At 34.7% G+C, this 27,926-nt stretch overlaps 2 protein-coding genes across 4 annotated transcripts in view; both read right to left on the bottom strand.

The window, feature by feature from the left end:
• Positions 1–8,373, bottom strand: part of LOC111052922 (ADP-ribosylation factor-like protein 4C) — a 71,104-nt gene extending 62,731 nt beyond the window's left edge. For both annotated transcript variants that reach the window (XM_039427905.1, XM_039427904.1), the window contains exon 1: positions 7,661–8,373. The gene's annotated coding sequence lies outside the window, so the exon portion shown is untranslated. The remainder of the gene's footprint in view (positions 1–7,660) is intronic.
• A 4,640-nt stretch (positions 8,374–13,013) lies between these two features.
• On the bottom strand, positions 13,014–21,714 carry LOC111060712 (histone-lysine N-methyltransferase PRDM9-like). Of its 2 annotated transcripts, XM_039427902.1 has the most exons (3): positions 21,560–21,714; positions 19,024–19,901; positions 13,014–14,548 (listed from the first exon to the last, which is right to left on the bottom strand). In XM_039427902.1, exons 1-3 carry the CDS (start codon positions 21,569–21,571, stop codon positions 13,936–13,938), a joined length of 1,503 nt encoding a protein of 500 aa, XP_039283836.1. In that variant the 5' UTR covers positions 21,572–21,714; the 3' UTR covers positions 13,014–13,935. The 2 variants fall into 2 exon arrangements, with proteins under 2 accessions (XP_039283836.1, XP_039283835.1); XM_039427901.1 differs by lacking the exon at positions 13,014–14,548 and having other exon boundaries at positions 17,735–19,901.
• Between the last annotated feature and the right edge of the window lie 6,212 nt (positions 21,715–27,926).

Below are 27,926 nucleotides of genomic sequence, written 5' to 3'. Positions count from 1 at the left end.
TCATGTTTACTGTTTTTTCCTCGATTCAGATTCAGGCCCAGATACATGTCTGAGCACAGATGTAACCAACCGCCTCCACGAGTAAATTCAATACTATACTAGGAAAGAAAAATGGTCTGTAGTGAATTAGAATAATGTAAGAAATCTGGAAAAACTAGTTTATTGCGAAAAGCTTTCAAGCATAAAAATGTTGATTGCCAGAATAATAAAAACTCAGTTCAAAATAATAGTTAGCAATTAGGTGATGACGCAATTACAGCATGAGAAACAGGAATGCAGTACATAACACGTTCAATCGAAGAGAACCCAGGATATTTTTCAGTCCTGTTGGTATGTAACAAGTATTCCAACAAACTTTCCCATGATAAAGATGAGTAGAGTGTCTATTGGAAAAAATGAAATGTCTGCAAATGAATTAGCCGACTATTTCCTAGATGGTTTGCGGTTAGACAAGAGTGTCGACCAAAGAAGAGAGAGATTTATCTCGATCTCTAGAGTAAGAGAGAGAGAGAGAGTGAACGTCACGGTGGGAATGATCGAGAACTGTGTGACCCTAGATTAACTCGGTCGGAAAAGATGAGAGCCTGGCTGAGATTTGAAGCCGGTCCTTCACGATTCCCACGGCATTTCAAGCGTCCGCGCCACGCCGTCGAGAGGTTAGCCCCGTGAGCAGCCAGACACACAATTCGTCATACAATCAGTCGTCTCCATTAACCCAGCAATGCTTCATAATGGTTACTGGTTAGATTTTCAGTTGAAGCAGAGCAAAACAGTCTGACCTTTTAAATTCTCAAACACTTCAACCTTTCCCACTTTGTATTGCAAGTTATAGTACATTTGATGCAACCATGTTGATTTATTTAGAGTCCATTAGCTCACGTAATTAGAAAATAGTATAACAACGTCAAGAATTTAGAAAAACTAAGGATATAATGTAAATTAGAGACAATAATATCAGGAGAGAGAAACAAGTGAGATTATTTTCAATTTATCAAGATATCTATAATTATTTCTGGTTGTATCATGTAGTAATATAGATTCTTCTACCTCTAATCAAACTTTTATTTCAGAGTCCTTGAAAATATTTGATTGGTATACACTGAGCAAATTCATGCTTAAACAAGAACCAGAGATAAGGAGAGAGCCTTCGTTTAAAGATAAGAATTGAGAACTTCAACAGTATAGTAAGAAAAGAGCTTTAATGATATTCAGAGCTTCTGGTTGAATGTCATTTTAGAACTGTTCATGTTATTCTTAGAGAACGTCTTTCAAATTTCTTGACGATTCTCCGAAAAATGTTATTTTTCAAGTGCAAACGAAACTTCCTTGGGATCGAATATTGAACTGAAAATGTCGGCAAATTTGTCAAATCAGTTAATTAGAAAGCACAATTTCTGCCTAGCCTTGATAAGATTTATTCAAAAGTCTCAGATAAAGTCTCATTCAACATAGAACGAACCGAAAAAAGATACATAACGACTCTTTTTCAACTAATAATGAGAATAACTATACATACAACTATAGGCAGAATAAAACATGAATGATTGCTTGGAGAGAACATAAAATCCAGTTCGCTAGTCTACAACGGAGTTGCGCAAATTTATTCAGAAGTCATTAAATTTACATATGGACATACATAAAGCTATTAGCGGCGCTCAAGTCTAAAGGAAGTCGGCGAGAAACTTGAATGTGGAATATTTAGAGCTTTCGAATCAATGGAGACACTGAATTAAGTGGGAAAAATTCAGAGCAGTTCAAGCTTCTATCAAAGATTTATGTAGCTAGTTTTCTCAGAATGGAGATTTGAGTGTGGTGATTTTTCCTCTATTTTGTGAAATCTGGTCTCTTGATAAATTTTCGGAATAAACGTTTTTTATTTGAGTGCATATGCCTATATCGAGTGAATTAAATTATTTTGCAGTACTGTATTTTCCTAAATCGACCTGAAAAGCTGGTGTTCGGTCTCACCAAGCTCAGTCAAGACATCTGAACATGGTAAAATCAGGCACGCTTTACGAGTGCACTGGAACGTATGATTTCTCTAGAGATAGTTACTGTCGATATTCCACGCCAACTTGTAAATCGTACCCAGCTTGACCAAGTTTAAATGTATTGACCGAGCTTGGTGAAACTGGGCATAAGACAAATATAATAATAAATTATTATTTGTATTAAATTGTAATATTCAATTGATAACAATGCAAAATGTTACTACAATTAACTACCGAACTTGAAACTGACCGAGCTTGTGAAACTGGGCATAAGACAAATATAATAATTATTATTTGTATTAAATTGTAATATTCAATTGATAACAATGTAAAATGTTACTACAATTAACTACCGAACTTGAAACTACAGTACAATTGTAGCTTAAGAATATTTTATTAGATTGTAAAATATATTGGCAAGACAATGAGTTGATACGAAAATGTGATTTTAAAGTTTCCGTTCGCACTCTTTGATTACATCAGCAGGAAATTACGTTCTCTAATGAAATCTAAAAGCAATTTAAAATAGAGGTTTACTGATGATAATACACTTAAGAAAAAAGGAGCACATTAAGATATAATGATATTAATATAACAGTTCATGGTTTTCAACACATTCAGGTCGAAAGAGCTTTCACTTTGAAAACATCCAAACATTTATCGAAAATAATCTATAACATTATACAATGTAGGAAGGTGTGTGATAACAGGGAGAAAGCCGCCGCAAAGTACGTTCAAAGTTATTATTGAGCGGGCGACTGCCATGCTTCAAGTTACTTTCTGCTGGGAGGTGAGTTATTCGATATTTTTAGACGGAGACAGAACAATGTTGGGCTGGTTCATGCTCCAACAAGTCGACATCAAGCGTGTTGGCTCGTGTTCGCTGTTATGTGCAGCAAACCGAGCAAAACCATCTCACTTCCAACCAGGAAAAAATTTGGATGCACTTTACTGAAATTTTGATTCACAGATCAGGATAGATTTCTAGAGAAGCACAAAGTACAACATTAATAACTAAAAATCAATAAAATTAAGAAGTTGTTATTTTCCACAACCGTAGACTATATCATAATATATAAAATATCCTGAAAGGTTGATGATTATAAGGATTATGGATCAGGAAAAACTCAAGACTGTGTGTTATGAAACACTGGATGGTCTAGGATTGAATTTGGAGATCAAGGAGTAGATCTTGGGAAGAGGAGTAGATGTTTTTTGTTGAAAGTTCTGAAAGGAGGAGTAATAGAACCACGACGAGAGTTTCAACACGGATTATAGTCCCCAATGATCAAATGAAATTTATTTATTGCAAATAGGAAAAATATTCAATGATTAAGGAAGAAAACTGATACGAAAATTTCAAGAGAATCTCCTGATATATTGGGTCACAACAAATGAATAGGAACCATTAGTATTGCCTAGAAACTCCCGATTAGAAGGATAAAAGTAGCCAAGTTTAAGCAAAGTTGTTTAAACGCTAAAAATAACTCTACAGCTTGTTCGATAACATTCATCATTGTTCAAACTGTCTCCCACCCAACATAAATTTGAAGTCAGCTGAAAAAGGTCGCATTACTTTATCTCTGCCATTCAGAACTATTAACCCAAATTACTCGAGTTGAATTACTTCCGTGTTTCCAGCTTATGGAAATAGCACTCAGAGCTTTATCGGTTTCACAAATACTAACAAGTTGCTTGCTTCATCAACAGCAGCAGCTTGGTGCAGTTAACAAATTAATCTGAAAAATGGCATACAAAATGGATCAATGTTACAAAATATGATATCATTATGTTGGTCCTACAACAAGGATCATTTTAAAACATTTACTCAGTTGCGAATTTGAGAAAGCAATAAAATTTAATAATCAATGAAAAAATTAGAGACATACAATTGAGATGTGCCATATAGAGAACCATAGATACAAAACAATCGAGACATTTCTATTTGATTCTTCAGTTACAACTCGATTCAATTAGGCCTACTTCTCGAATTCAACTGATATTTTCTCATATATATTAAATATGTTCTGGAATACAATTCACTATTCTCAATTACATGTGATAAGTTAGCTTCTAACGAAAATTCAATTGACAAACCTCATTAAAATATGATTTTCTCTAAATTGAAAATTACTATTCACGATTACACTACTGTATTGATATAATATTGATAGTTTCTTCAACAAAATTTAGGAAAGGTTTAGGTTGAATAATGTCTGAAATTTCATTCCTAAGGATGAGTTACGTACGGTATCTGGGAAAATAATACAAATCAACTTTGAGCTGATGGCTTGAAATTCAGTCAGTGAAAACTAAACAGTTTGAAAAACTCCTTCATAATATTATTGAGATGATTGAAATTAGATCTAGATTGTTTTGAAGTCAACGTAAGTCGATAACAACAACCTCATCATGAATTTCGGATGAAAGTGGGCGAACCTCAACAATTGGCTTTGCCACCCACAAATACCAGATGATGTATCAAAGTGATGCTGTTATCACAGAGCCACAACAAGTGAAAACTGTTCCAAGAGCCAAGTGAAACTGTTTTCCATCAGTGGCTGCTAATAAGCTTCCGGACTAAAACCGCAGCCATGGCCGACACTCAGGCGCCCGTATTTTGTCGGATTTTCCCGATAAAAGGTGTCTGTACCAATAACACCTTCGAAAGTTCAGGTTTTGTTCTTGAACCAAGTTTTGTATTCACTCACTAGCTGCTTTATTGAGTGAAGTTGAAATAAATTACGCAAATACTTAGTTAAAGGTAGGAATAAATGACTGAAATAGTCTATAATAGTATATATGCGTAACGCGTCTGAATATTGAACATTCAAATGAAACAATAATCGCCAAATGTGACATTTAGAAAGTTACAAGACAAATTATGTATATACCTGTTCAATTATGAATATTGATAACGGAAACTCAGCGACCACATAACAAATAGTACTATGTGGTCGCTGCGGAAACTCCTAGATGGAATATTTAAAGAAAGATGTCAACAATGATTAATAGAAGTCTAGACTTCGAATACGATCAAATGGATATCAAACAGTTGAGTAGTAAGTTACACTTTTAATTCTCTTAATCCAGCAGTGCACAAAATATCATTCCTTTTGGGCTTGCACAAAAAATAATGCCGAGTTCTAATGAGATAAAAATAGATCAGAATATGTACTACTAAATGATAATTATGGCATCCGGGCCCCTTGCAAATCGAGCCAAACTCGATTAAAAAAACGTACATTCAGAAAATAGTAAAGAGTACAAGACGGATGTAGCACATGTTTGCAATATTACTTTTTTCTCTCCACTGCACCTGTTATAAAGTCATGATAATATTAATACTTTATGCGGGCGTTTAAATGGCCACTGGGTTAGTAATGTTTATAGCCTACCTATCGATACATTCACAACATAGTTTGATATGGAATATGGGCAATAAGATATATCTTCAATATAATATTAGAAAAGCAGTGCTTTCTATTACAGTAAACAGCCACAACAGCAACTAAAAGTTATTGGGTTATTTTTATTGCGGTCGCATTCCATATTATTATCCTCTAATAGACGTGAGTAACCTGCATACCTACTATAACTGTTTTTCATTGAAATAGAGAAGCATGACATGTGCCAATAAATTTTCCTCATTGTTAGGAGTAATCTCCATTTATAAGGATTTTTTAATTAAATGGTTGGAAATTAGGATGTAGGTTGAAATGAATAGTCTACATTAGTAAGAAAAATGAAAGTCAATAACAATGACGTATAATACTGCGTTCAAATTTTGACAAGGAAAAGTGAAAAAATTTGCTATTTACATTGAACTGATAATAGGCCTAAGCTATAAAAGTCGTATCGTTTTATCGAACAAATAAAGAGTCAGATTATAAATAGGGAATAAAACTGACTATAGCATCATTTTTGATTTTTCACAATGGTTTCGAGGACAATAGGAACTAATTTAGAATATAAAATGATCCTCGATATTATTACTAAAACGAGAACGTCATTAAAAGCTCGATTTCATCGATTTTACTAACTAGCTATCAACTACTTTGCTATCAATTTTTGATTCATTTATAGGAATAAAAAGCATGGAAAAAGCAAGCAGAAATTAATGTGTATGCTTTCTCTTTGATAAAAGCTATAAATCGTTAATTTTAAGCCCATATACAAAGTCCATATTTAATAGAATAATGGAGTATGACATTGAATTCTACAATCCTGTTTGGGACTTTCACAGTAGGAAAACAGCTCGAGCAAAAAAGAAATGGCGAAATTATTGTTTCCAGTCCATTGGAAGTGTCAATGGACCATGTGGATGAGACAGGTCTGCAGGAGAGACACAACAGACCCTCTACCTGATAGAAACCCGATATCATAAAGACCAAAGAGGAAAAGACCCCTGAACGAGCAGAAAGCTCCAACACACAAAAGCACTATCCCCGGCCGACATGTGTAGGACGAAACCTGTCAAAGCTAGAGGCTCCACACTGGTGCGTGTGTATGTGGATTGTGAACCCTACTCCACCTACCCGGTACCCACCCTTTCAACAACAGAAAATAATAATTTTAGCTTAGCCGTCCAAACTCCCTGACTGGCAACACTGCAATTCCCACATCCACTGCTTGGATGCCAACATCTATTTATAGAGATGGAAACAGGTAAAACGTCTGGCCAGCTGTTACATTTTGAACCTGAACTGAACGGGATTCTTTTGAACTGACTTCTGCTCTCGACATTCCAAAGCATTGCACTTGCACCCATCCAATGCATTTTAGGCAATACATAAATCAGTAATATATATTTATTAATTTTTATGTTATCTGAATATTAATAGATATAAGTACAGTATTTTAATTAAAGTTAACTGTTTTATCTAGGTCTAGGATGATTGGAATAATAACGTTTAAAATCTCAGTCATCAATAATTCATGAAAAAGGTAAGAAAACTAAAATGAAGCAGGCATATTTTTGCGGGGTCCCAAACAATGGGTGCATGAGTTAAATTTTGTTGGGAGTTGATCATTAATCTTTACAAGTTCTGAATGTATTTTTAAGCTTCAAAAAAATATTGGCTTTCTAAGCTATTTCAATCAATTTCAAAAATCCACAATAGAAAAATATTTTCGACTTTTTTTAAGCTATTTTAATCAATTACAAAAATCCACAATAGAAAAATATTTTCGACTTTTTTTATTTTAGCTAACAATTTTATGCAATGATTGGACGCTTATTGAATTACACCCAAAGCTATTAAAAATGAATCTAGGCTATTCTATCTAGACCTATATTACTACCTACTATAAACTTAACGTAACGTATCAATAATGGTTGTAGGCCTATTATTAACCTTGAACAAAACCAGCAAAATTTTGAAGCTACAATCAATCTGAATCACGCCAAGGTTATATGTATGACTTGGTTATCTTTTTGCAAAATAAGTAAGTAATCATGGAATTTAAAGTAGGACTAAATCAAGAACAAATAACACTATCACGTAAAATTGGTTTCATTACAGGTAACTTATGGTAGGTCTATGCATTTTGGTAGCTCTTTTTATAAAAATTCAAATAAATAAGCCAGGACATAACCTAGAAACATGAATATCAAAACCGAGGTGAATGTCACTAAGTTAAAGAAAAGTTTTTATTTATGCACTCACCTTTAAAATTATAAATGAATGTATTCCTTAGAAGCTGTCCAACTTCCTGAAACTGCAGCCAGCACTGAGAATCACTTGTCAACACTGACAGTATGACATGACCCACTTATAGAATATTATTACACAAATATTACAGCACAACTTTCATGTGCTTTGTCTTGCACTGTATCTTGTATAATAATTCAGGCACTTTTGTTTAAACACTAATAAAGTATCAGATATTAAAATCCATTCTAGATTATATTTTCTTAATTAATTAACATTATAGCACTATACACTCCATTAATTATTTGTAAGAAAGTTTTTCCTCAATTCACTTTGGGTGAATGAAATGTTTGTAGACTTTTTGGAAATATAATTAGAAAATTTAAACTACTGTACCCTTGAAAAAAGTCTACAAGAATGAAATATTCCAATGCAGAGTAGAGCCAAGTCACTTCATAACCAACAAACTGAAGGCCTAATGCAAATTTACTTCGAAACCAATCTTCAATTTAGTTTCTACGTTTACGAACTGATCATTAAAAAAAATGATTTAGGCTATTAGACCAGTAGAGCAAAACAAAAATTGCTCCAACAACCAAACCCTGACTTCCAGCTGGCCTGCAAAATCCTGTCGCAAACGCGAACAAAACTACATGCACGTATCCATAACCGAACTTGACTGAAACCCCATGATCCCGCTGACATAGACTGGCCTTCTCCCAAAGGTTGCTCTGCGACAGCGCGCTTTCGTTCAAAATCTACTCGCAAGAAGCGCCACTTACTTGACAGCAGCTGGTTTTGCTGTTGGAAGGAATGCCCAAAAGATACGTTCTGGCATAGAGTGAAGTCTGCCTTGTATCTCTTTTACAAAGTACAAAGTGCAATATTTTAATAATTTATGATCACTTATATTGGAATAATATCATGTTAGACAGGGGCTCCCACTGGTTCTGAGGGGGGTATCAAAACAAAAGGTCGGACTTGTTTAACACGACTTGATCATGAATAATTTGAAGAATGGGGGGATGGAAAGCTAGAGTTAAGGTGACTGATATGTATTTATTTTCTTTAAGAATTTCAAACCGTACATTTATGCAGAGTACGGCAGTAGAACTTCTTTTTTGAAAGTTAATAAAATCCTTGTATGGATCAGAAAGTTTGTATTCATTTTTTGTAATATAGACACATTTATAAAAAGTTTTCTTTCAATTAGTTTTGAATATCAAATCTGGTACCCAGGTGACATACCCCATTCTCCAAACACTGAGTAAACCGATTTATGGCGTTTGTCATGACTCCTGCCAGCATTGCAGGCGTTATCTTAACAATTTCTTCCCTGATATTGGTATTTAAATCGTGTAGGGTCCTTGGAAGGTTCACATAAACAAGGGATTTCAAAAACCCCTATAGAAAAATATCACAATGTTTCAAATCGGGATCGCCACTACAGATCGCTCCTAATTGAGATGAGGCGTCCTGGAAAGTGCCCCCTCAATTGAAGTCACGTTCAGAATGTTCCTGCACAATTGCCATCTTGTATGGATAGGAAGGTCTTCATGAAGAATTCGTTATCTCACAGAACGATCGGAAAGTGTAAGAGCAGACGCATGTTTGCGCGCAGAACGTTGTGGTGATCGCAACATTGAAACTCTCACTGCCTCAATGTTCTCAGGTGACCTAATGGGCCGAGGGACTCCAGTTCTTCGTCTTGTCACACTTGCAGTTTGTCTGAACGTAGTGACCCACATAACACTATTGATTTCCAGTCTGGGACATTAGCCAAAGGGGCTAAATTAAAGCGATTTCGAAATGCGGGCTGGGTTGTGATTACAAAACATCCGCTTGAAAAATAAGTATCAACGGCAAATACACCCTTCTCATTGTTCCAATGCATGATGGCGACTGAAAGTCATGTCGGGAAGAAAAAAATTATAGTCTGACCTCTCTAACAAGACAAATTTTGCTCTATTGCATCAGCTGACTGAATGGCGTTCACTTTAAAAAATGCTTATTTTGATTTGAGGTATAATGCAATAGGCTTTTCATAATTCATTTCTAATTTAATTTGACATTTTCACGGAGATACCTCTCAGAGACCCCCCCCCTTCACCATCATTTACTCTGCACTAGTATGGAAGCTTTGGAGGCTCTCCTAAATCCGCCTTGTAGATGAATATTTCTATTACAAATACCATCATATTCTTTCTCATATTCATCCTTATTATTATGATTTTTTATTTGTTCATTCATTTTTCCCAACAGAATATTATGAATGAAGTATGACTGCCAAGTGAACCACTTATAATTACAAGCACTTATGCTTATATATTTATAAGAACCGTTGAGCTGAAGTTATTATCAGTAGTAGGCTATCTTTATACTGTAATGATATTTTTATATATCTTGCATAATTTGCTTTGAGTCTCAAGTATCATAGTTTCATCTTATTCAAACCAGTGTATTTTGTCTGTCTGATTTATTATTTTGACTCCTCCCCTGACACGGACAAATTATTCACACAGGGAGTATTTATCCAATGTTTTGCTCTTTTAGGGCTTATAACTCTCCAACAATGCTTCATAAAAACTGATGCTTACCGTAGGTTTGTAGAGCATTGAATTCTCTTCGAAACGATGAATTATTTCACTATTCCAAGTTGTCCTCTCATTGCTATAGCAGCTTCAATATAGGGGGTGAAATTTTCATTGCTGCAACAAGTGTCAACTCAGCGGTTCCACACCTTCAATAGAGGGGATAAAGATACGCACTTTTGCTATGTTCACCTACTAACCAGTCCAAATCAAGTTGCAAAGTCAAAAATTGTTACATAGACACCCCCTTCAAATGTCATTGTCAAATGATCAATAAATTGTTGCAGCAATGAGAATTTCACCCCCTACATTGAAGCTGCTATAACAATGAAAGGAAAACTTGGAATAGTGAAATAATACATCATTACAAACTTTTCAATGCTCTACAAACCTACGGTAAGCATCAGTTTTTATGATGCATTGTTGGAGAGTTATAAGACCTAGAAGAGCAAAACATTGGATAAAAACCTGTTATTTCAACAATTACATACCTTCAAGAGCGAATATCTCGGGAACTGTTGGGAATATCCCATAATTCCACGGAAAAAAAGTGTGAAGAATTATTCAAGCTTCATTTTTTAATAGTTGGTTATGTCGGTTGAACGCATTGTTCTGAAGATATGAGTGTGGAAGCAAAACGCTGAAAAATTCAACTTTTAAACTACCCTCATCCCCTTAGACATGAGTTAGGAATGGGGACTTTCGGTATGTTCTCCTCCTAACTAGTCTCAACAAAGCTGCAAAGCAAAAATTTTGTTTAAAACATTCCCTCCAAATTCCTTTGTCACTTGGTCTATTGTTGCAAAAATGGAGATTTCACACGCAACACTAAAGCTGCTGCAAAAGGTGTAGGGAAATTCGTAAAAGTGTGAAAATATACACCAAATTAAAGAGAATTCAATGCTCTATAAGCTCATGATCAACATGGATTTTTCCCATCGATTTTTGAAAAGTTATAAAAACAAAAAAAAAAAATTGGTGGCAAACGTGTTTTTTCAAAAATGTCACACCTTCAAGAGCGGATATCTCGAAAACCTGAGGTGATATGAAAGAAATTGTATAATGAATATTGTAGGAAATTATGTAAGCTTTTATTTATTATGTGACAGTTAAGTCCTTAGAATACATAGTTTTTGAGTTTCATGCGAGAAACCAAAAAATGGTACCTTTAAACCACCTCCACCCCCTTAGCACAGGGGTTAGGGTTGGGGACTTTTGATATGTTCACCTCCTTACTACCCTTAACAGAACTGCGGGGTCAAAAAATTTCTTCTCAACTTTTCCCTCTACAACCTTTCCTTGACTGGACTATATGTGTTAATACACTATTATATATTTGTAAATATGCTCTTTATGAATAAATGAATTTGAATTCGATGTTCGAAATTTGAACGTTGAAGTTTTTGGAGTTAAATTTTAGACTTTGTTATTTTGCACTGACGACACAACCTGTGCTGTGTTTTAATAGTTTCAGGTCCTACCGTACATGAAGTCATGATTGCATTTTTATGTGGCTTCAGACATTCAAGGCTGGCAACTAACAGGACATGCACGATAAACATTGTGTGACAGTAACCATGAAAAAAACTCGCCTTTCATGAGGATTTCATTTTCATCATACATGTCCTGTTGTTAGTGGTCAGCCCAAAATTCCGGGTTTAAGCCAACAGCTGATCAATCACCGGTTAAACTAACCGATATATTTATGACCAATAATGCAAAATCCCGTAGAGAAAATTGCAACAGAAAAATAGTTGCTGCGATTGCAACGTATCACTTGCTACGTTGCATAGCGCTTCCTGCACGGATTGCGATGCTACAGATACGAAATAGATAAAGAAAAAAGAGAAAAGACTACCTACCTGCCCCAACCCACTCTAGCACTACCTGTAATTTTGATTTGAAAATTCTGTAACGGACATTCTGTTTGATTTCTTTTATTTCTCCACTCGCGAGGAGTCCACTATACGTATACGAGGAGTCTTCATATCAATGATCAAATGACGCTTCATATTTAAAACGAGTTTTGCCCAGAGAGTATAGAATGTAACATTTAGGTTTCAACCATTCATTACTACCAACCAAAACTAAATAAACCAATTACATCTTTGCTACCACTTACATTACATACTCTTTGGGTTTACCTTCAGTTTTAACCTCTAGCTAGATGCAATAGTAAAAATATTTACAAAATAGAGATCCTTATAAGGCTTGTATGTATTACTTTATTGACTGAGCGAAGTGAGGTCTAAGATTCAAGCCGACGGTTTGGCATTTCTCTTAATGTTTAAATGTTTATATGTTGCGCATTTGCGGCGAAACGCGGTAATAGATTTTTATGAAATTTGACAGGTATGTTCCTTTTTTAATTGCGCGTCGACGTATATACAAGGTTTTTGGAAATTTTGCATTTCAAGGATAATATAAAAGGAAAAAGGAGCCTCCTTCATATGCCAATATAAGAGTAAAAATCAGACTATAGAGTTATTCATCATAAATCAGCTGACAAGTGATTACACAGATGTGTGGAGAAGCCAGTCTATTGCTGTATTTCCATAAGGTCTATAGTTTCATTCAGGTACTTGTGGATGTGAATACTGCGTGAGGTCTACTGTTCACAGAACTACTTGTTATTCAACAAGTTCTAACCGCCCCCAGATGGGGGTAGAAGAGAGATCTCTAAATACTTAATGAACCATTCATGAGGCTTTATAAACAACAAAATTTGCATTCTATTTAATTTTGAGATTTATTTAATAATTTTAAAGTACTAGAATTTCAACAACAAATAATCGAAAACATTCTATTGCATGTTCTATAAGCCGAGATAGCTATCTTTAAAAATTTTGCTAACTGTTTGTCTGGAATTCTAATGGGTTACGATGGTAGCGTGATCTTTATTCATTTACTACTACAAGGAATAATTTGGGGACTCGGTCAATTTGGGTTTCTGAAACATGAGCTAGAAAATATAATGTCACTCGCTATCTTTAGAAATATTAATCTCATCACGACTGAAACTTTGCACTACACTACGTTGTTGTTGATGTTTATTTCACTGACATTCATAATAAACAATAAAATACATACAAAATTCAAACTACTTTAAATAATTTTACGGAATCGAATTAAACATTTTCAGAATTTAAGCTCTACTTATATTTCACCACATGTAACACGTTCAATTAGGGTCTTTGAGGCCCGAGGCTACCTCTAGATTTTTATCTGATGCCGCCGCGGCTTGATTGGAACTAATCTTTTCCACACAAATCATGTTCCCCTTCCACCAACGAGACGACAGTCCACGTGGAGGCAGAGCACAATTCCGTGGGAAAGGAAAGTGCAACTTTGAAATATTCCCAAATAATCGTGTATTTTCCATCGCTAATGGAAATACAGTTCCGTGAGAATACTTCAACCCTGCATAAAATTTGAGTCTTCCCAGACGCAAGTTAGCAAAATCTTAATGTGAGAAAATTTATTTTTAAAAAGAAAAATAAATTTCTCACGACAAAAAATCACACACATGAAGAGAGGTAGCCAATGACAGGCACATGGAGAGAAAATGGGGCAGTGCTATTGAACTGTGATCAGCATCTTTCTCCTGTGTATGTCTCTAGATGAGTGATGAGAAGTGATTACTGTGTTGCTTTGTATTCACAGAAATATCAGCTGAGGGGTCTCATCCAGTGTGTGTCTTCAGATGTCTAATAATAGTTGATTTTTGTGTTGTTGTGTTATCACAGAAATATCAGCTGAATGGTCTTTCTCTCCTGTGTGTGTCCTTAGATGACGCATGAGAGTTGATTTCAGTGTTGCTTTGTAGTCACACAAATCACAGCTGAAGGGTCTTTCTCCTGTGTGTGTCCTTAGATGAGTGATGAGATGTGATTTCCGTGTTGCTTTGTAGTCACAGAAATCACAGCTGAAGGGTCTTTCTCCTGTGTGTGTCCTTAGATGAGTGATGAGATCTGATTTCTGTATTGCTTTGTAGTCACAGAAATCACAGCTGAAGGGTATTTCTCCTGTGTGTGTCCTTAGATGACGGATGAGAGATGATTTCAGTGTTGCTTTATAGTCACACAAATCACAGCTGAAGGGTCTTTCTCCTGTGTGTGTCCTTAGATGAGTGATGAGATGTGATTTCCGTGTTGCTTTGTAGTCACACAAATCACAGCTGAAGGGTCTTTCACCTGTGTGTGTCCTTAGATGAGTGATGAGAAGTGAATTCCATGTTGTTTTGTAGTCACAGAAATCACAGCTGAAGGGTCTTTCACCTGTGTGTGTCCTCAGATGAGTGATGAGTTGTGATTTCCGTGTTGTTTTGTAGTCACAGAACTACTTGTTATTCAACAAGTTCTAACCGCCCCCAGATGGGAGTAGAAGAGAGATCTCTAAATACTTAATGAACCATTCATGAGGCTTTATAAACAACAAAATTTGCATTCTATTTAATTTTGAGATTTATTTAATAATTTAAAGTACTAGAATTTCAACAACAAATAATCGAAAACATTCTATTGCATGTTCTATAAGCCGAGATAACTATCTTTAAAAATTTTGCTAACTGTTTGTCTGGAATTCTAATGGGTTACAATGGTAGCGTGATCTTTATTCATTTACTACTACAAGGAGTAATTTGGGGACTCGGTCAATTTGGGTTTCTGAAACATGAGCTAGAAAATATAATGTCACTCGCTTTCTTTAGAAATATTAATCTCATCACGACTGAAACTTTGCACTACACTACGTTGTTGTTGATGTTTATTTCACTGACATTCATAATAAACAATAAAATACACAATTCAAACTACTTTAAATAATTTTACGGAATCGAATTAAACATTTTCAGAATTTATACTCTACTTATATTTCACCACATGTAACACGTTCAATTAGAGTCTTTGAGGTCCGAGGCTACCTCTAGATTTTTATCTGATGCCGCCGCGGCTTGATTGGAACTAATCTTTTCCACACAAATCATGTTCCCCTTCCACCAACGAGACGACAGTCCACGTGGAGGCAGAGCACAATTCCGTGGGAAAGGAAAGTGCAACTTTGAAATATTCCCAATAATCGTGTATTTTCCATCGCTAATGGAAATACAGTTCCGTGAGAATACTTCAACCCTGCATAAAATTTGAGTCTTCCCAGACGCAAGTTAGCAAAATCTTAATGTGAGAAAATTTATTTTTAAAAAGAAAAATAAATTTCTCACGACAAAAAATCACACACATGAAGAGAGGTAGCCAATGACCGGCACATGGAGAGAAAATGGGGCAGTGCTATTGAACTGTGATCAGCATCTTTCTCCTGTGTATGTCTCTAGATGAGTGATGAGAAGTGATTACTGTGTTGCTTTGTATTCACAGAAATATCAGCTGAGGGGTCTCATCCAGTGTGTGTCTTCAGATGTCTAATAATAGTTGATTTTTGTGTTGTTGTGTTATCACAGAAATATCAGCTGAATGGTCTTTCTCTCCTGTGTGTGTCCTTAGATGACGGATGAGAGTTGATTTCAGTGTTGCTTTGTAGTCACACAAATCACAGCTGAAGGGTCTTTCTCCTGTGTGTGTCCTTAGATGAGTGATGAGATGTGATTTCCGTGTTGCTTTGTAGTCACAGAAATCACAGCTGAAGGGTCTTTCTCCTGTGTGTGTCCTTAGATGAGTGATGAGATCTGATTTCTGTATTGCTTTGTAGTCACAGAAATCACAGCTGAAGGGTATTTCTCCTGTGTGTGTCCTTAGATGACGGATGAGAGTTGATTTCAGTGTTGCTTTATAGTCACACAAATCACAGCTGAAGGGTCTTTCTCCTGTGTGTGTCCTTAGATGAGTGATGAGATGTGATTTCCGTGTTGCTTTGTAGTCACACAAATCACAGCTGAAGGGTCTTTCACCTGTGTGTGTCCTTAGATGAGTGATGAGAAGTGAATTCCATGTTGTTTTGTAGTCACAGAAATCACAGCTGAAGGGTCTTTCGCCTGTGTGTGTCCTCAGATGAGTGATGAGTTTGTGATTTCCGTGTTGTTTTGTAGTCACAGAATTTGCAACCATAATGTTTTCCAGCTATGTGTATTCTGCAATGAAGATTCATTCTCTAGTGCTGCTGAATGCTTCACCACACAATTGACACTTCGTTAATAATTCACTATCACTCGCTGCATCAATTACATTCTTCCTAGCATTTTCGATTAGTAAGACCATCTCAAAAAGATAGCTTATCTGATTGGTTCTACTGGAATTAATCAGGATTAAAATTTGACAGGTATGTTCCTTTTTTAATTGCGCGTCGACGTATATACAAGGTTTTTGGAAATTTTGCATTTCAAGGATAATATAAAAGGAAAAAGGAGCCTCCTTCATATGCCAATATAAGAGTAAAAATCAGACTATAGAGTTTAGTATAATTATTCATCATAAATCAGCTGACAAGTGATTACACAGATGTGTGGAGAAGCCAGTCTATTGCTGTATTTCCATAAGGTCTATAGTTTCATTCAGGTACTTGTGGATGAGAATACGGCGTGAGTCCTACTGTTCACAGAACTACTAGTAATGTAATATAATAAACTAGTGAGCCCTTGGGTTGGAGAACACGCTCAAAAACTGTTGTATTATAATCTTTGAAAACCGCAACTCTTAAATGACCGAGCGAATTGAGGTTTAAGATTCAAGTCGACAGTTTTGCATTTCTCTTTATTGACTGAGCGAAGTGTGGTCTAAGATTCAAGTCGACGGTTTGGCATTTCTCTTAATGTTTAAATGTTTATATGTTGCGCATTTAAGGCGAAACGCGGTAATAGATTTTCATGAAATTTGACAGGTATGTTTCTTTTTTAATTGCGCGTCGACGTATATACAAGGTTTTTGGAAATTTTGCATTTCAAGGATAATATAAAAGGAAAAAGGAGCCTCCTTCATACGCCAATATAAGAGTAAAAATCAGAGTATAGAATAATTATTCATCATAAATCAGCTGACAAGTGATTACACAGATGTGTGGAGAAGCCAGTCTATTGCTGTATTTCCATAAGGTCTATAGTTTCATTCAGGTACTTGTGGATGAGAATACTGCGTGAGGTCTACTGTTCACAGAACTACTTGTTATTCAACAAGTTCTAACCGCCCCCAGATGGGGGTAGAAGAGATATCTCTAAATACTTAATGAACCAGTCATGAGGCTTTATAAACAACAAAATTTGCATTCTATTTAATTTTGAGATTTATTTAATAATTTAAAGTACTAGAATTTCAACAACAAATAATCGAAAACATTCTATTGCATGTTCTATAAGCCGAGATAACTATCTTTAAAATTTTGCTAACTGTTTGTCTGGAATTCTAATGGGTTACGATGGTAGCGTGATCTTTATTCATTTACTACTACAAGGAATAATTTGGGGACTCGGTCAATTTGGGTTTCTGAAACATGAGCTAGAAAATATAATGTCACTCGCTATCTTTAGAAATATTAATCTCATCACGACTGAAACTTTGCACTACACTACGTTGTTGATGTTTATTTCACTGACATTCATAATAAACAATAAAATACATACACAATTCAAACTACTTTAAATAATTTTACGGAATCGAATTAAACATTTTCAGAATTTATACTCTACTTATATTTCACCACATGTAACACGTTCAATTAGGGTCTTTGAGGCCCGAGGCTACCTCTAGATTTTTATCTGATGCCAGCCGCGGCTTGATTGGAACTAATCTTTTCCACACAAATCATGTTCCCCTTCCACCAACGAGACGACAGTCCACGTGGAGGCAGAGCACAATTCCGTGGGAAAGGAAAGTGCAACTTTGAAATATTCCCAAATAATCGTGTATTTTCCATCGCTAATGGAAATACAGTTCCGTGAGAATACTTCAACCCTGCATAAAATTTGAGTCTTCCCAGACGCAAGTTAGCAAAATTTTAATGTGAGAAAATTTATTTTTAAAAAGAAAAATAAATTTCTCACGACAAAAAATCACACACATGAAGAGAGGTAGCCAATGACAGGCACATGGAGAGAAAATGGGGCAGTGCTATTGAACTGTGATCAGCATCTTTCTCCTGTGTATGTCTCTAGATGAGTGATGAGAAGTGATTACTGTGTTGCTTTGTATTCACAGAAATATCAGCTGAGGGGTCTCATCCAGTGTGTGTCTTCAGATGTCTAATAATAGTTGATTTTTGTGTTGTTGTGTTATCACAGAAATATCAGCTGAATGGTCTTTCTCTCCTGTGTGTGTCCTTAGATGACGGATGAGAGTTGATTTCAGTGTTGCTTTGTAGTCACACAAATCACAGCTGAAGGGTCTTTCTCCTGTGTGTGTCCTTAGATGAGTGATGAGATGTGATTTCCGTGTTGCTTTGTAGTCACAGAAATCACAGCTGAAGGGTCTTTCTCCTGTGTGTGTCCTTAGATGAGTGATGAGATCTGATTTCTGTATTGCTTTGTAGTCACAGAAATCACAGCTGAAGGGTATTTCTCCTGTGTGTGTCCTTAGATGACGGATGAGAGTTGATTTCAGTGTTGCTTTATAGTCACACAAATCACAGCTGAAGGGTCTTTCTCCTGTGTGTGTCCTTAGATGAGTGATGAGATGTGATTTCCGTGTTGCTTTGTAGTCACACAAATCACAGCTGAAGGGTCTTTCACCTGTGTGTGTCCTTAGATGAGTGATGAGAAGTGAATTCCATGTTGTTTTGTAGTCACAGAAATCACAGCTGAAGGGTCTTTCACCTGTGTGTGTCCTCAGATGAGTGATGAGTTGTGATTTCCGTGTTGTTTTGTAGTCACAGAATTTGCAACCATAATGTTTTCCAGCTATGTGTATTCTGCAATGAAGATTCAATTCTCTAGTGCTGCTGAATGCCTCACCACACAATTGACACTTCGTTAATAATTCACTATCACTCGCTGCATCAATTACATTCTTCCTAGCATTTTCGATTAGTAAGTCCACCTCATTGCCAATCTTTTCAGAATCTTTCATCATAAAGTTTCCAGGAGTTGCATCAACAGACTTATCGGAGCTTGAACCTTCTCGTTCCTCAAAGTAAGGTATATACAGTCCAGATGATACACTTTCATTTTCATAATTCTCAGACACTCCATCAGAAGAAAAACCTTCAATTTGCATCAATGCATCTGAATGGTCTGTTTCAAAAGATTGTTGTTCCTCCTCAATTTTCCCAGTTTCAAATTTTATTTGTTCAATAAAAGAGGGGTCAGAGTTCAATCTATCAGAGGAGAGAGAATAAATGCTCTCAATCTGCAGACGGGTGACACTCTCTTGCTTTATTTCTCCACTTCTCACTCCAATTTCTAATCCACATTGTTGTTGTTGTTCTCCTTCTTCTTCTTCTTCGATTATTTCCTCTGGTTTGATCCGAATTATTTCAATGGGATGTTTGGAGTAATTGTGGTCCAAGTATACACTTTGATTATCCACATTGAGTTGGATGTGATGCTTATCTTCAATGGTGTCTTGATGTTGATCTGGTTCATGGATTGGCCAATCACAGTTGTCCATGTCTGGTCCTTGATGTCGTAAATGATGCATTGACCTTGAGTTGTCTTGACCTTGAGCATCCAAGTAGTCTGGCTGAATCTGGATTGGACTGGATCCACTGTGGCTTCCACACTCTTCTCCCTGTAAACAAGTCAGTGGCTGAGTTAGTCACATTTGGTGAGGTATTTGGACAAATAAGTTACCACTATTTCATGGCTTACAACAGATTTGATGATCTTGAATATGATGAATGAAATTTCAATGAATGCATTTGATGGGGTACTGGACTGATGAGATACTACTATTTCATAGTTGATAAGATATTTAATGAATGGACTTTGTTTAAAGGAGGAATGAAAACAGAATGCCAAAAATAGTGTTCAAAGAAAAACTTCACTTGGGAAGTAAAAGGGGTAGACCGAGAATATGATGGAAAGATGAGATCAGGGATTGTTTCAAGAGAATAGAGAAGATTCACAGAATATGGAGATGCATGGAGGAATGTCGTGGAGGACGCCAAAGCACTCAATGGGCTCTGAAGCTGGAAAAAGTGAATGAAATTTTATGAATTTATTTGGTGGAGTATTTAGACACACATAAGCTACAACTATTTCATGTCATATGACAGACTTAATGAACTTGAATTTGAAGAACTTGGAAATTAATAGATTTGGAGTATTTGGGCATATATACAACAACTAGGCCTATTTCGTTTTGTTTTCATAGTTTTAGATAAGAAACATAATGAACAGAAACAAGAAAAACAGGATAAAATGAAATTTTGGTTGAAATAAAATTTGGGATGAAATGGAATTTACATTGAAATGTACAATGTCACCCTCTAAGGGTGTTTCTCTACAGTAGGGTTCAGCCTACATTAGTCAAGTTAATTTGAATTCTAGTTTTTTTAGGTTCATTTACAATTTTAAAACTTAAAGTGAAGGCTACTCTTAAAATCAAGTTCACTTGAATTTAAGTTTCAATAGCCTCAAAAGTAGATAATTAAATTAAAAAATCAAACTACAAAGTTTTCTTCTTACCTATGATACTTTTCGATTTGGTTGTTTGTACATTCTACATTGACTGACTGACAACTATAATTTTCGTCTAATTTCTCATTTAGGTTATACCTTCAAGATTCAAGATGAATCCAATGGTTTACAGATCATCACTGATAACATATCATCCTTTAAACTGATAAACTTGCCATTCAACATCAATAACCTTCGAATTTACAAATGATGGTTAAAGGCCTTCTTTCTTTTGATTAATAAATCAATTTTCATTGAATAATTGGAATATGTTTATTCAATTTGTGACTTAAAGTTGAGGCAAGTATAAAAGTCCAACCCAAACAGAGCTTTCTCCAAATGATTCACTGGCATAATTTTGATAGGTTATGGGTTCGAGATCAAATTCCATTTTTTATGCTGAGAAGTTTCAAAATTGATAGGGACAAGCAGGATTCACTCAATTTTGACAGCATAATAAATAATTCTTTAATAATTTGATGCTCCCTGGTCATAAGGAGATTGTATTTTAAAATAGGCCTACAAAAATTTTTCCAGTGCAAAGCATAGGGTTATCTGCCAGTCATAAATAATTATTGTGCCGTTATTAGTGGGCTACTGTAGCATAGTTCTTTCAATTCATCATAAGCCAAGAAAATTCATCATTAAAAATATTTGAACTAACTTTATTTAAAAGATATTAGAGATTGATTGGTTCTACAGGTTATGTTTTTGGGACTTGGTTCTTGATTTTCATGCAACTATTACTATATGAAGTGGGATACTTACTTCTAAATCCATTGCAGTTAAAATAATAATATTATATCATTTTCAATTTCTACTGAGTGGCAATATTATTCAAAATCTGTCTAAATGAACAAAATACCAGGAAAATAATATGTTTTCCTAGTGACTAGTGATACGCCAACAAACATTGATATATCGGTATTTTCATCTCGATATTATGATACATCGATATTTTTCTCTGATTTATCCGTTAAAATATAATCGATTATTGGTCGATATTGATATCTTCTGATTTTTGGAGTGTCATTTGAATTGCGAGTATTTCTACATTTATCTATTTTTGTGTCTATTACTATTATATCAAATTATCAACAAATTTCAAATAATATGAATAGTCTATTGGCTACTGCTTTTTTACTAAATCACTCTCTCTTTCTTCTCCATCATCTTCTTCTTCTTTTTCTTCTACTTTACTCCTTGTTCTTCTCCATATTCTTCTTCTTTTTTTCTTCTTCTTCCTCTACTAAACAAGGAAGCAGCAAACAACCTCTTCTAATAGAAACAACAATATTTAAAGTGAGTACCTTACCTATAGTAAGGTTCATGTTTTACAATGGCAATGGAGAAAGATAGGAGAACAACGTTGCCGAACCTTTGTCTTGTCAATGCTGATTGATGATAGCTACAGGTTTATTGATGTAATTAACTGTTCATTCTCGTTTAAAATAATCAACTATAGCCTATATTTTATAATGAATTTTTGAAATTAAGATAGAATATTTTGTTAATTAATTATTAATTCTACATTGTTAAAATACGATCTGACAACAGAGCAAAGCAAGAAAGAGAAGCGCTATCCGCTTTGTTGAATGATATAGACAAGGATAGCAATACCATTGCCAATCAAACACTGCTATTATAACGTGGACCTCACTATAGTAAGCTTCACTTGAAACTGTCAGTATTCCTTATAGATAACATCAACGCTTCCCATTCCATTGTAATTCTGGCAATTTTAAGTGAATCTCACGTTAGAGCCTCAACTACCTTGTAGGGTAGTGACCTAGATTTTGAAAGCCGCGAAGAAATGAAAGTAACTCCAAAACCCGGTTGCACAAGAGCCGGTTAAATTTTAACCGTGATCAACTTTACGAGAACCAATCAGAGAAGGGGTTTCTTTTGAATCTCTGTTAGGTTTCCTGGAATTTATCACGGTTAAAATTAAAATTTAATCGGCTTTTGTATGCAACTGGCACTTAAGGCTGTGCAAAGGCTAAAAATGAACTTTCTACTGGTAATATTTTTCAAAGTTTTTCGATTTGCATATCATCAAGCTATCAAAATGAAAAAGTTTTCTCAGGAAATAGTTATTTTCCTACAGATACCTTGAAAAGTGAACATTTCTGCACTGATTGCAGGCTGCAAAGAATCACTTTTCTGCTCTAGTGCGCAAAGTATTACTTTGCGTACTCCAGATTTGCAGCATGACAACACAAAATAGTTTGTAGGTTATATGGAGCACCAGTGCAGGAAAATCAAAATTAAGTTGGTAACACTCATAGTGAGGCCCATGTTATACTGGCAGTGGAGAACAACGTTGCCTTGCCATTATGTGCCTTGATTATAGTCATTTCAATGCTTACATAAGATAAACCCCCTTCAAGCAGTCAGATAAATTTTCAATTGAATTACTAATCATTATAATTCAATTATTATTATTCAATTCAAAATAAATTAAGGTTTTTATTAATAATAAAATTACACAGAAAAACATTTGATGGATTTCAGGGAATTTTACCCATAATTACCCACTTTTCATATTCAATGGTAACTGTAAGAAAAATTTAATGTGAAATACATGCGCAAAGTTTGTTTGCTGCAATCAAAAAACCATCATTCCGCACTCGCCTACAGCTCGTGCGTAAACGTTTCTTTCGGTGCAGCAAACTGTCACTTTGCGCACTAGTTGCACAAATAGCAGCTATTGCTGCACTGAAAGAAACGTTTACACCCGAGTCGTAGGCAAGGGCCGAATGGTTTCTTGAGTGCAGCAGAGGTACTTTGCGCATGTATTTCACATTAAATTTTTCCTACAATTACCATTGAATATGAAAAGTGGGTAATTATGGGTAAAATTCTCTGAAATCTATCAAATGTTTTTCTGTGTAATTTTATTATTAATAAAAACCTTAATTTATTTTGAATTGAATAATAATAATTGAATTATAATGATTAGTAATTCAATTGAAAATTTATCTGACTGCTTGAAGGGGGTTTATCTTATGTAAGCATTGAAATGACTATAATCAAGGCACATAATGGCAAGGCAACGTTGTTCTCCACTGCCAGTATAACATGGGCCTCACTATGAGTGTTACCAACTTAATTTTGATTTTCCTGCACTGGTGCTCCATATAACCTACTAACTATTTTGTGTTGTCATGCTGCAAATCTGGAGTACGCAAAGTACTCACTTTGCGCACTAGTGCGGAAAAGTGATTCTTTGTGGCCTGCAATCAGTGCAGAAATGGTCACTTTTCAAGGTATCTGTAGGAAAACATTTTTTCTGATCATTACTTTTTGAGATAAGAGCGCCTGAAATTTAAATTTTTGGGACAGAACATTTCAAGTTCGGTAAGAGATAGATACGTGAGATTTAGTAGATTCTTCATGGTACCGGTATTGTTGATCTAATAAAACAAAAATTTTATGAAAATATCAATTTTTGAGAAAGTTATTAAATTTACTAAAAATAACTTTAAGTACCTACAGTCATTTTTGGTAAATTGATTAACTTTCTAAAAAAAAAATGATATTTTTAGAAAATTTTTGTTCTATTAGATTGACAATTATTTTTTAATAAATTCTACCATGAAGAATTTATCATCTGAATCTCATGGATCTAAATCTCTTACCGAACTTGAAATGTTCTGTCCCAAATATTTAAACTTTTGGCGCTCATATCTCAATAAGTAATGATCGGAAAAAATGTTTTCCTGAGAAAACTTTTTCATTTTGATAGCTTGATTATATACAAATCGATAAACTTTGAAAAATATTACCAGTAGGAAGTTCATTTTTTGCCTTTGTACAGCCTTAAACCACTAACTTAACGATTAACTTATATTATATCCTTCTGACTTTTATAATGTCTAGTGTCAGTTTTGACTTTTTCTATTGCCAATGTTGCTTAATAACAATAAAAATTGTTTTATTCAAACTTGAATTCTGTATTTTTGTCTCTATTATTTGAACGCACCTCTATTTCAATGACATTGAACGCACTATTTCAATACTCAACCCAAAAACCTGTTTGGTGAATATTATTGATTCAGCTACAGTCACTTGGGGTAACTTTGTACCAGACTGGGTAACTTTGTACCACCTCGGTGAAAACGAGAAAATCACTTATATTAAATACTACATGAGAGTCCTCCATTCATCTACTTATTTATGACACTCCTCATACCTTCTAACAGCTTCCTGATCTATGCTCAACATCTTGAATAATCCCATTTGTCGTCTGAAGACGAATTTACATCTAGCTGAACGTGCTGTTCCAAACAGTCATCATTTTCAATTTCAAATGGCAAGCAGGTGTTATTATTTGTAATACTTTATTCTTTGTTTTTTACTAATAACCATTCATTACACTCATGCATCAATTAATAAACTGTCTCTTTTCGTTTCCAAGCAATTGAAATAATTAAATATATCTGTATATAAATAAAATCCATGCCTTTTGGTACAAAGTAACCACAAATGCAAGTATAACTTTGTACCACTACTTTGAGTGAAATTAATAAACTAATATTGCTCTATTGTGATTAAAAGTGGCTTCAATGAGTAGATATCATATTTTGCTTCCAGAAACATTACAATAAAAATAATTAATGATTAATTGGTCTTTATTCTGATGTAAAAATTCGGAAAAGTGGTACAAAGTTACCCCAATCAAGTCCAAATCATTTGGATTTTTTTTGCTTTCATTTGTATAGAATATTAATTTTCTTAAGATACATTGTTTCCGAGATATAAGCGAGAAACCAAGAAATCATCTTCATCTATTTTATCCATTCACCTTCTTTTTATCCCTCATCTATTTTACTATCCAATATTTATTTATTTAATCATTCAGAATTACACAACTTACAGAAACAATATCGGGGGACCAAGCTTCGCTCGTTATTTTTATTTATTTATAAACAGAACACAATTATTCTTTAAAATGATCATGTTTATATTTTACAGCTGGCTTTACGTCAGCTTATGAATTTCGGGGATGAGATATTTTGATTTCCCACAGACCGAGTGCTTCTCACTTACTCTTTACTATCCACAGACAACGAAAGTCTCAGTTGTTTTTCCAAGGATGAATTATCCTTTCAATATCGTTCAGCGAGTTTTCCCAGGAATGAGACCTAGTGCAATCGAATTTTTATATCATAAACCTACTATGTTCCAAATTTCGTGAGAATCGTTAGCGCCGTTTTCGAGATCCGTTGGACATAAATAACCATGAATCTCACTTACTCTAAATATTTTACTATATATTACTATAAATAACCAAATATATACAGAAATTGCTCGTCTTATATAATAGGATGAAGAAGTGCAAGTAATAATCCGTTCTTGACTATTTTCAACGACACTACAGTCTCATTTTTGAATATTAGTTATTAAAACTAGTGTCGTTGAAAATACTTCAAAAACGGATTCTTTTCATCTTTGAATCACCCTTTAGTATAGAGGGAAGGAACTTCTGATATATGTTCACCTTCGTAGGGAGGTTTGCTTAGCTTCTCAGCAATTTAGCTTTTTTACTCTAAACAGAACTGCGGGGTCAAAAATATTCTTCCAAACTTTTTTTGAACATTCATTGCCTGGACTAACAATCGGTTTGATGTTCAACAAATAATAGCTTCAAACTAAATTTTATTTTTTTCGCCTCTTTTCGCTCGTATTTCTTCTCAATATCTTTACATTCTTTTCTGACATTCGCTTTCAATTAAGATTTAGATTTGTCTATTAATTATTATATATTTGTAATTTTAATTTTTATAATTGACCGAGAGTGAAGTGAGGTCTAAGATTCAAGTCGACGGATTTGCATTTCTCTCTATGTTTAAATGTTTATATGTTGCACATTTACAGCGAAACGCAGCAATAGATTCTCATGAAATTTGACAGGTATGTTCCTTTTTGAATTTCGTGTCGACGTATACATAAGGTTTTTTTTAAATTTTGCATTTCAAGGATAATACAAAAGGAAAAGGAGTTTCCTTCGAATGCCTACATTATCGTAAAAATCAGACTATTTTTTATCAGAATTATTTATCATAAATCAGCTATCGAGTGTATTATAAATTGTATGCCATGACGCATGCAATTCAATATCTCAATGTAACTTGGTAAAAAAATCAGCTGCTGTGTGGACTATCAATTGCATGCCTCATTGAATGCAATTTTTATGCACTTTTAAATGAACTATTGATTACATGCAATAACGCATGCAATTTATAACTAAAATAACATAGTATTGTCTCTCGACCTTTCTCTGCTTTGAACTCGGGCTGTCCTGTTGCCAGTATGTCTTGAAGGAGATTAGCTTTTGATGTTACAGTAGCTTTTTTGATACACCAACCCCAACAGCCATTAGCCGTTCTCACACCGATATCTCGCCGCCGACACGGCATACAGACAGGATTTACTCTGATGGACAGTATAAGAGGAGGCTGTGGTTTATAACTGCGTGAGGTCTATTGTTCAAAGAACTACTAGTATTTGTCTATTGATAATTATTATTAAAATTAAGAATACACAAACTGAGGAAACTTTTTTGTCCTCTTTTCTCTTAATACTCCTTCTTTTCTAAGTAATATGTAATATTACATTTTTTCTCACATTGGAATCGAATCTTCAATTCAAGATCTATGGAACTTTATAGTAAATATCAGAGTCATCGATAGACGGACAAACTTTTCGACTGAGAATTTTTTATCGTAAATGATTGTTGCATTGTTCCATGGTGTCACCGAGGCTGGGTTGACAGAACAGAATTAATAGATAATATAGAGGATATATAAAATTTAAAATAACAGTTTCAAAATAAAGTTTTATTGAGAACAAATATAAAATGTGAATTCTAAACTTGTAATTTATAATTTTTTTGGTGACGTGTCTGTAACATCGACACTGAACAAGGCTTTGCTCTGTGACTTGTAACTTAGGCTTTTCCTGTTCTTTCTCTCTAAAACATGGCTGGCTGGTGTGTGTTGCAATTTGGTGCTCTCTAAATAATTGTCTGAAGTGAATTTATTAATGTTTTAAATTGAGTTTTAAACAGTTTATAGTGTTCTATTTTGTCCATATAATTTGTTTTGTGTGTATACAAGCCAATAGCCACTGT

This window comes from Nilaparvata lugens, chromosome 5 (assembly GCF_014356525.2).
Source record: "Nilaparvata lugens isolate BPH chromosome 5, ASM1435652v1, whole genome shotgun sequence".
Classification (NCBI taxonomy): domain Eukaryota; kingdom Metazoa; phylum Arthropoda; class Insecta; order Hemiptera; family Delphacidae; genus Nilaparvata; species Nilaparvata lugens.
The sequence above is the reverse complement of the archived record's forward strand: the minus strand, read 5'-3'. Positions and strand labels throughout refer to the sequence as shown.

Coding starts and splice junctions, on each gene's coding strand:
- LOC111060712 (XM_039427902.1), bottom strand. Junction 14,549..19,023: donor GACTACAAAACAACACGGAA/ATCACAACTCAT, acceptor AACAACACGGAA/ATCACAACTCATCACTCATC.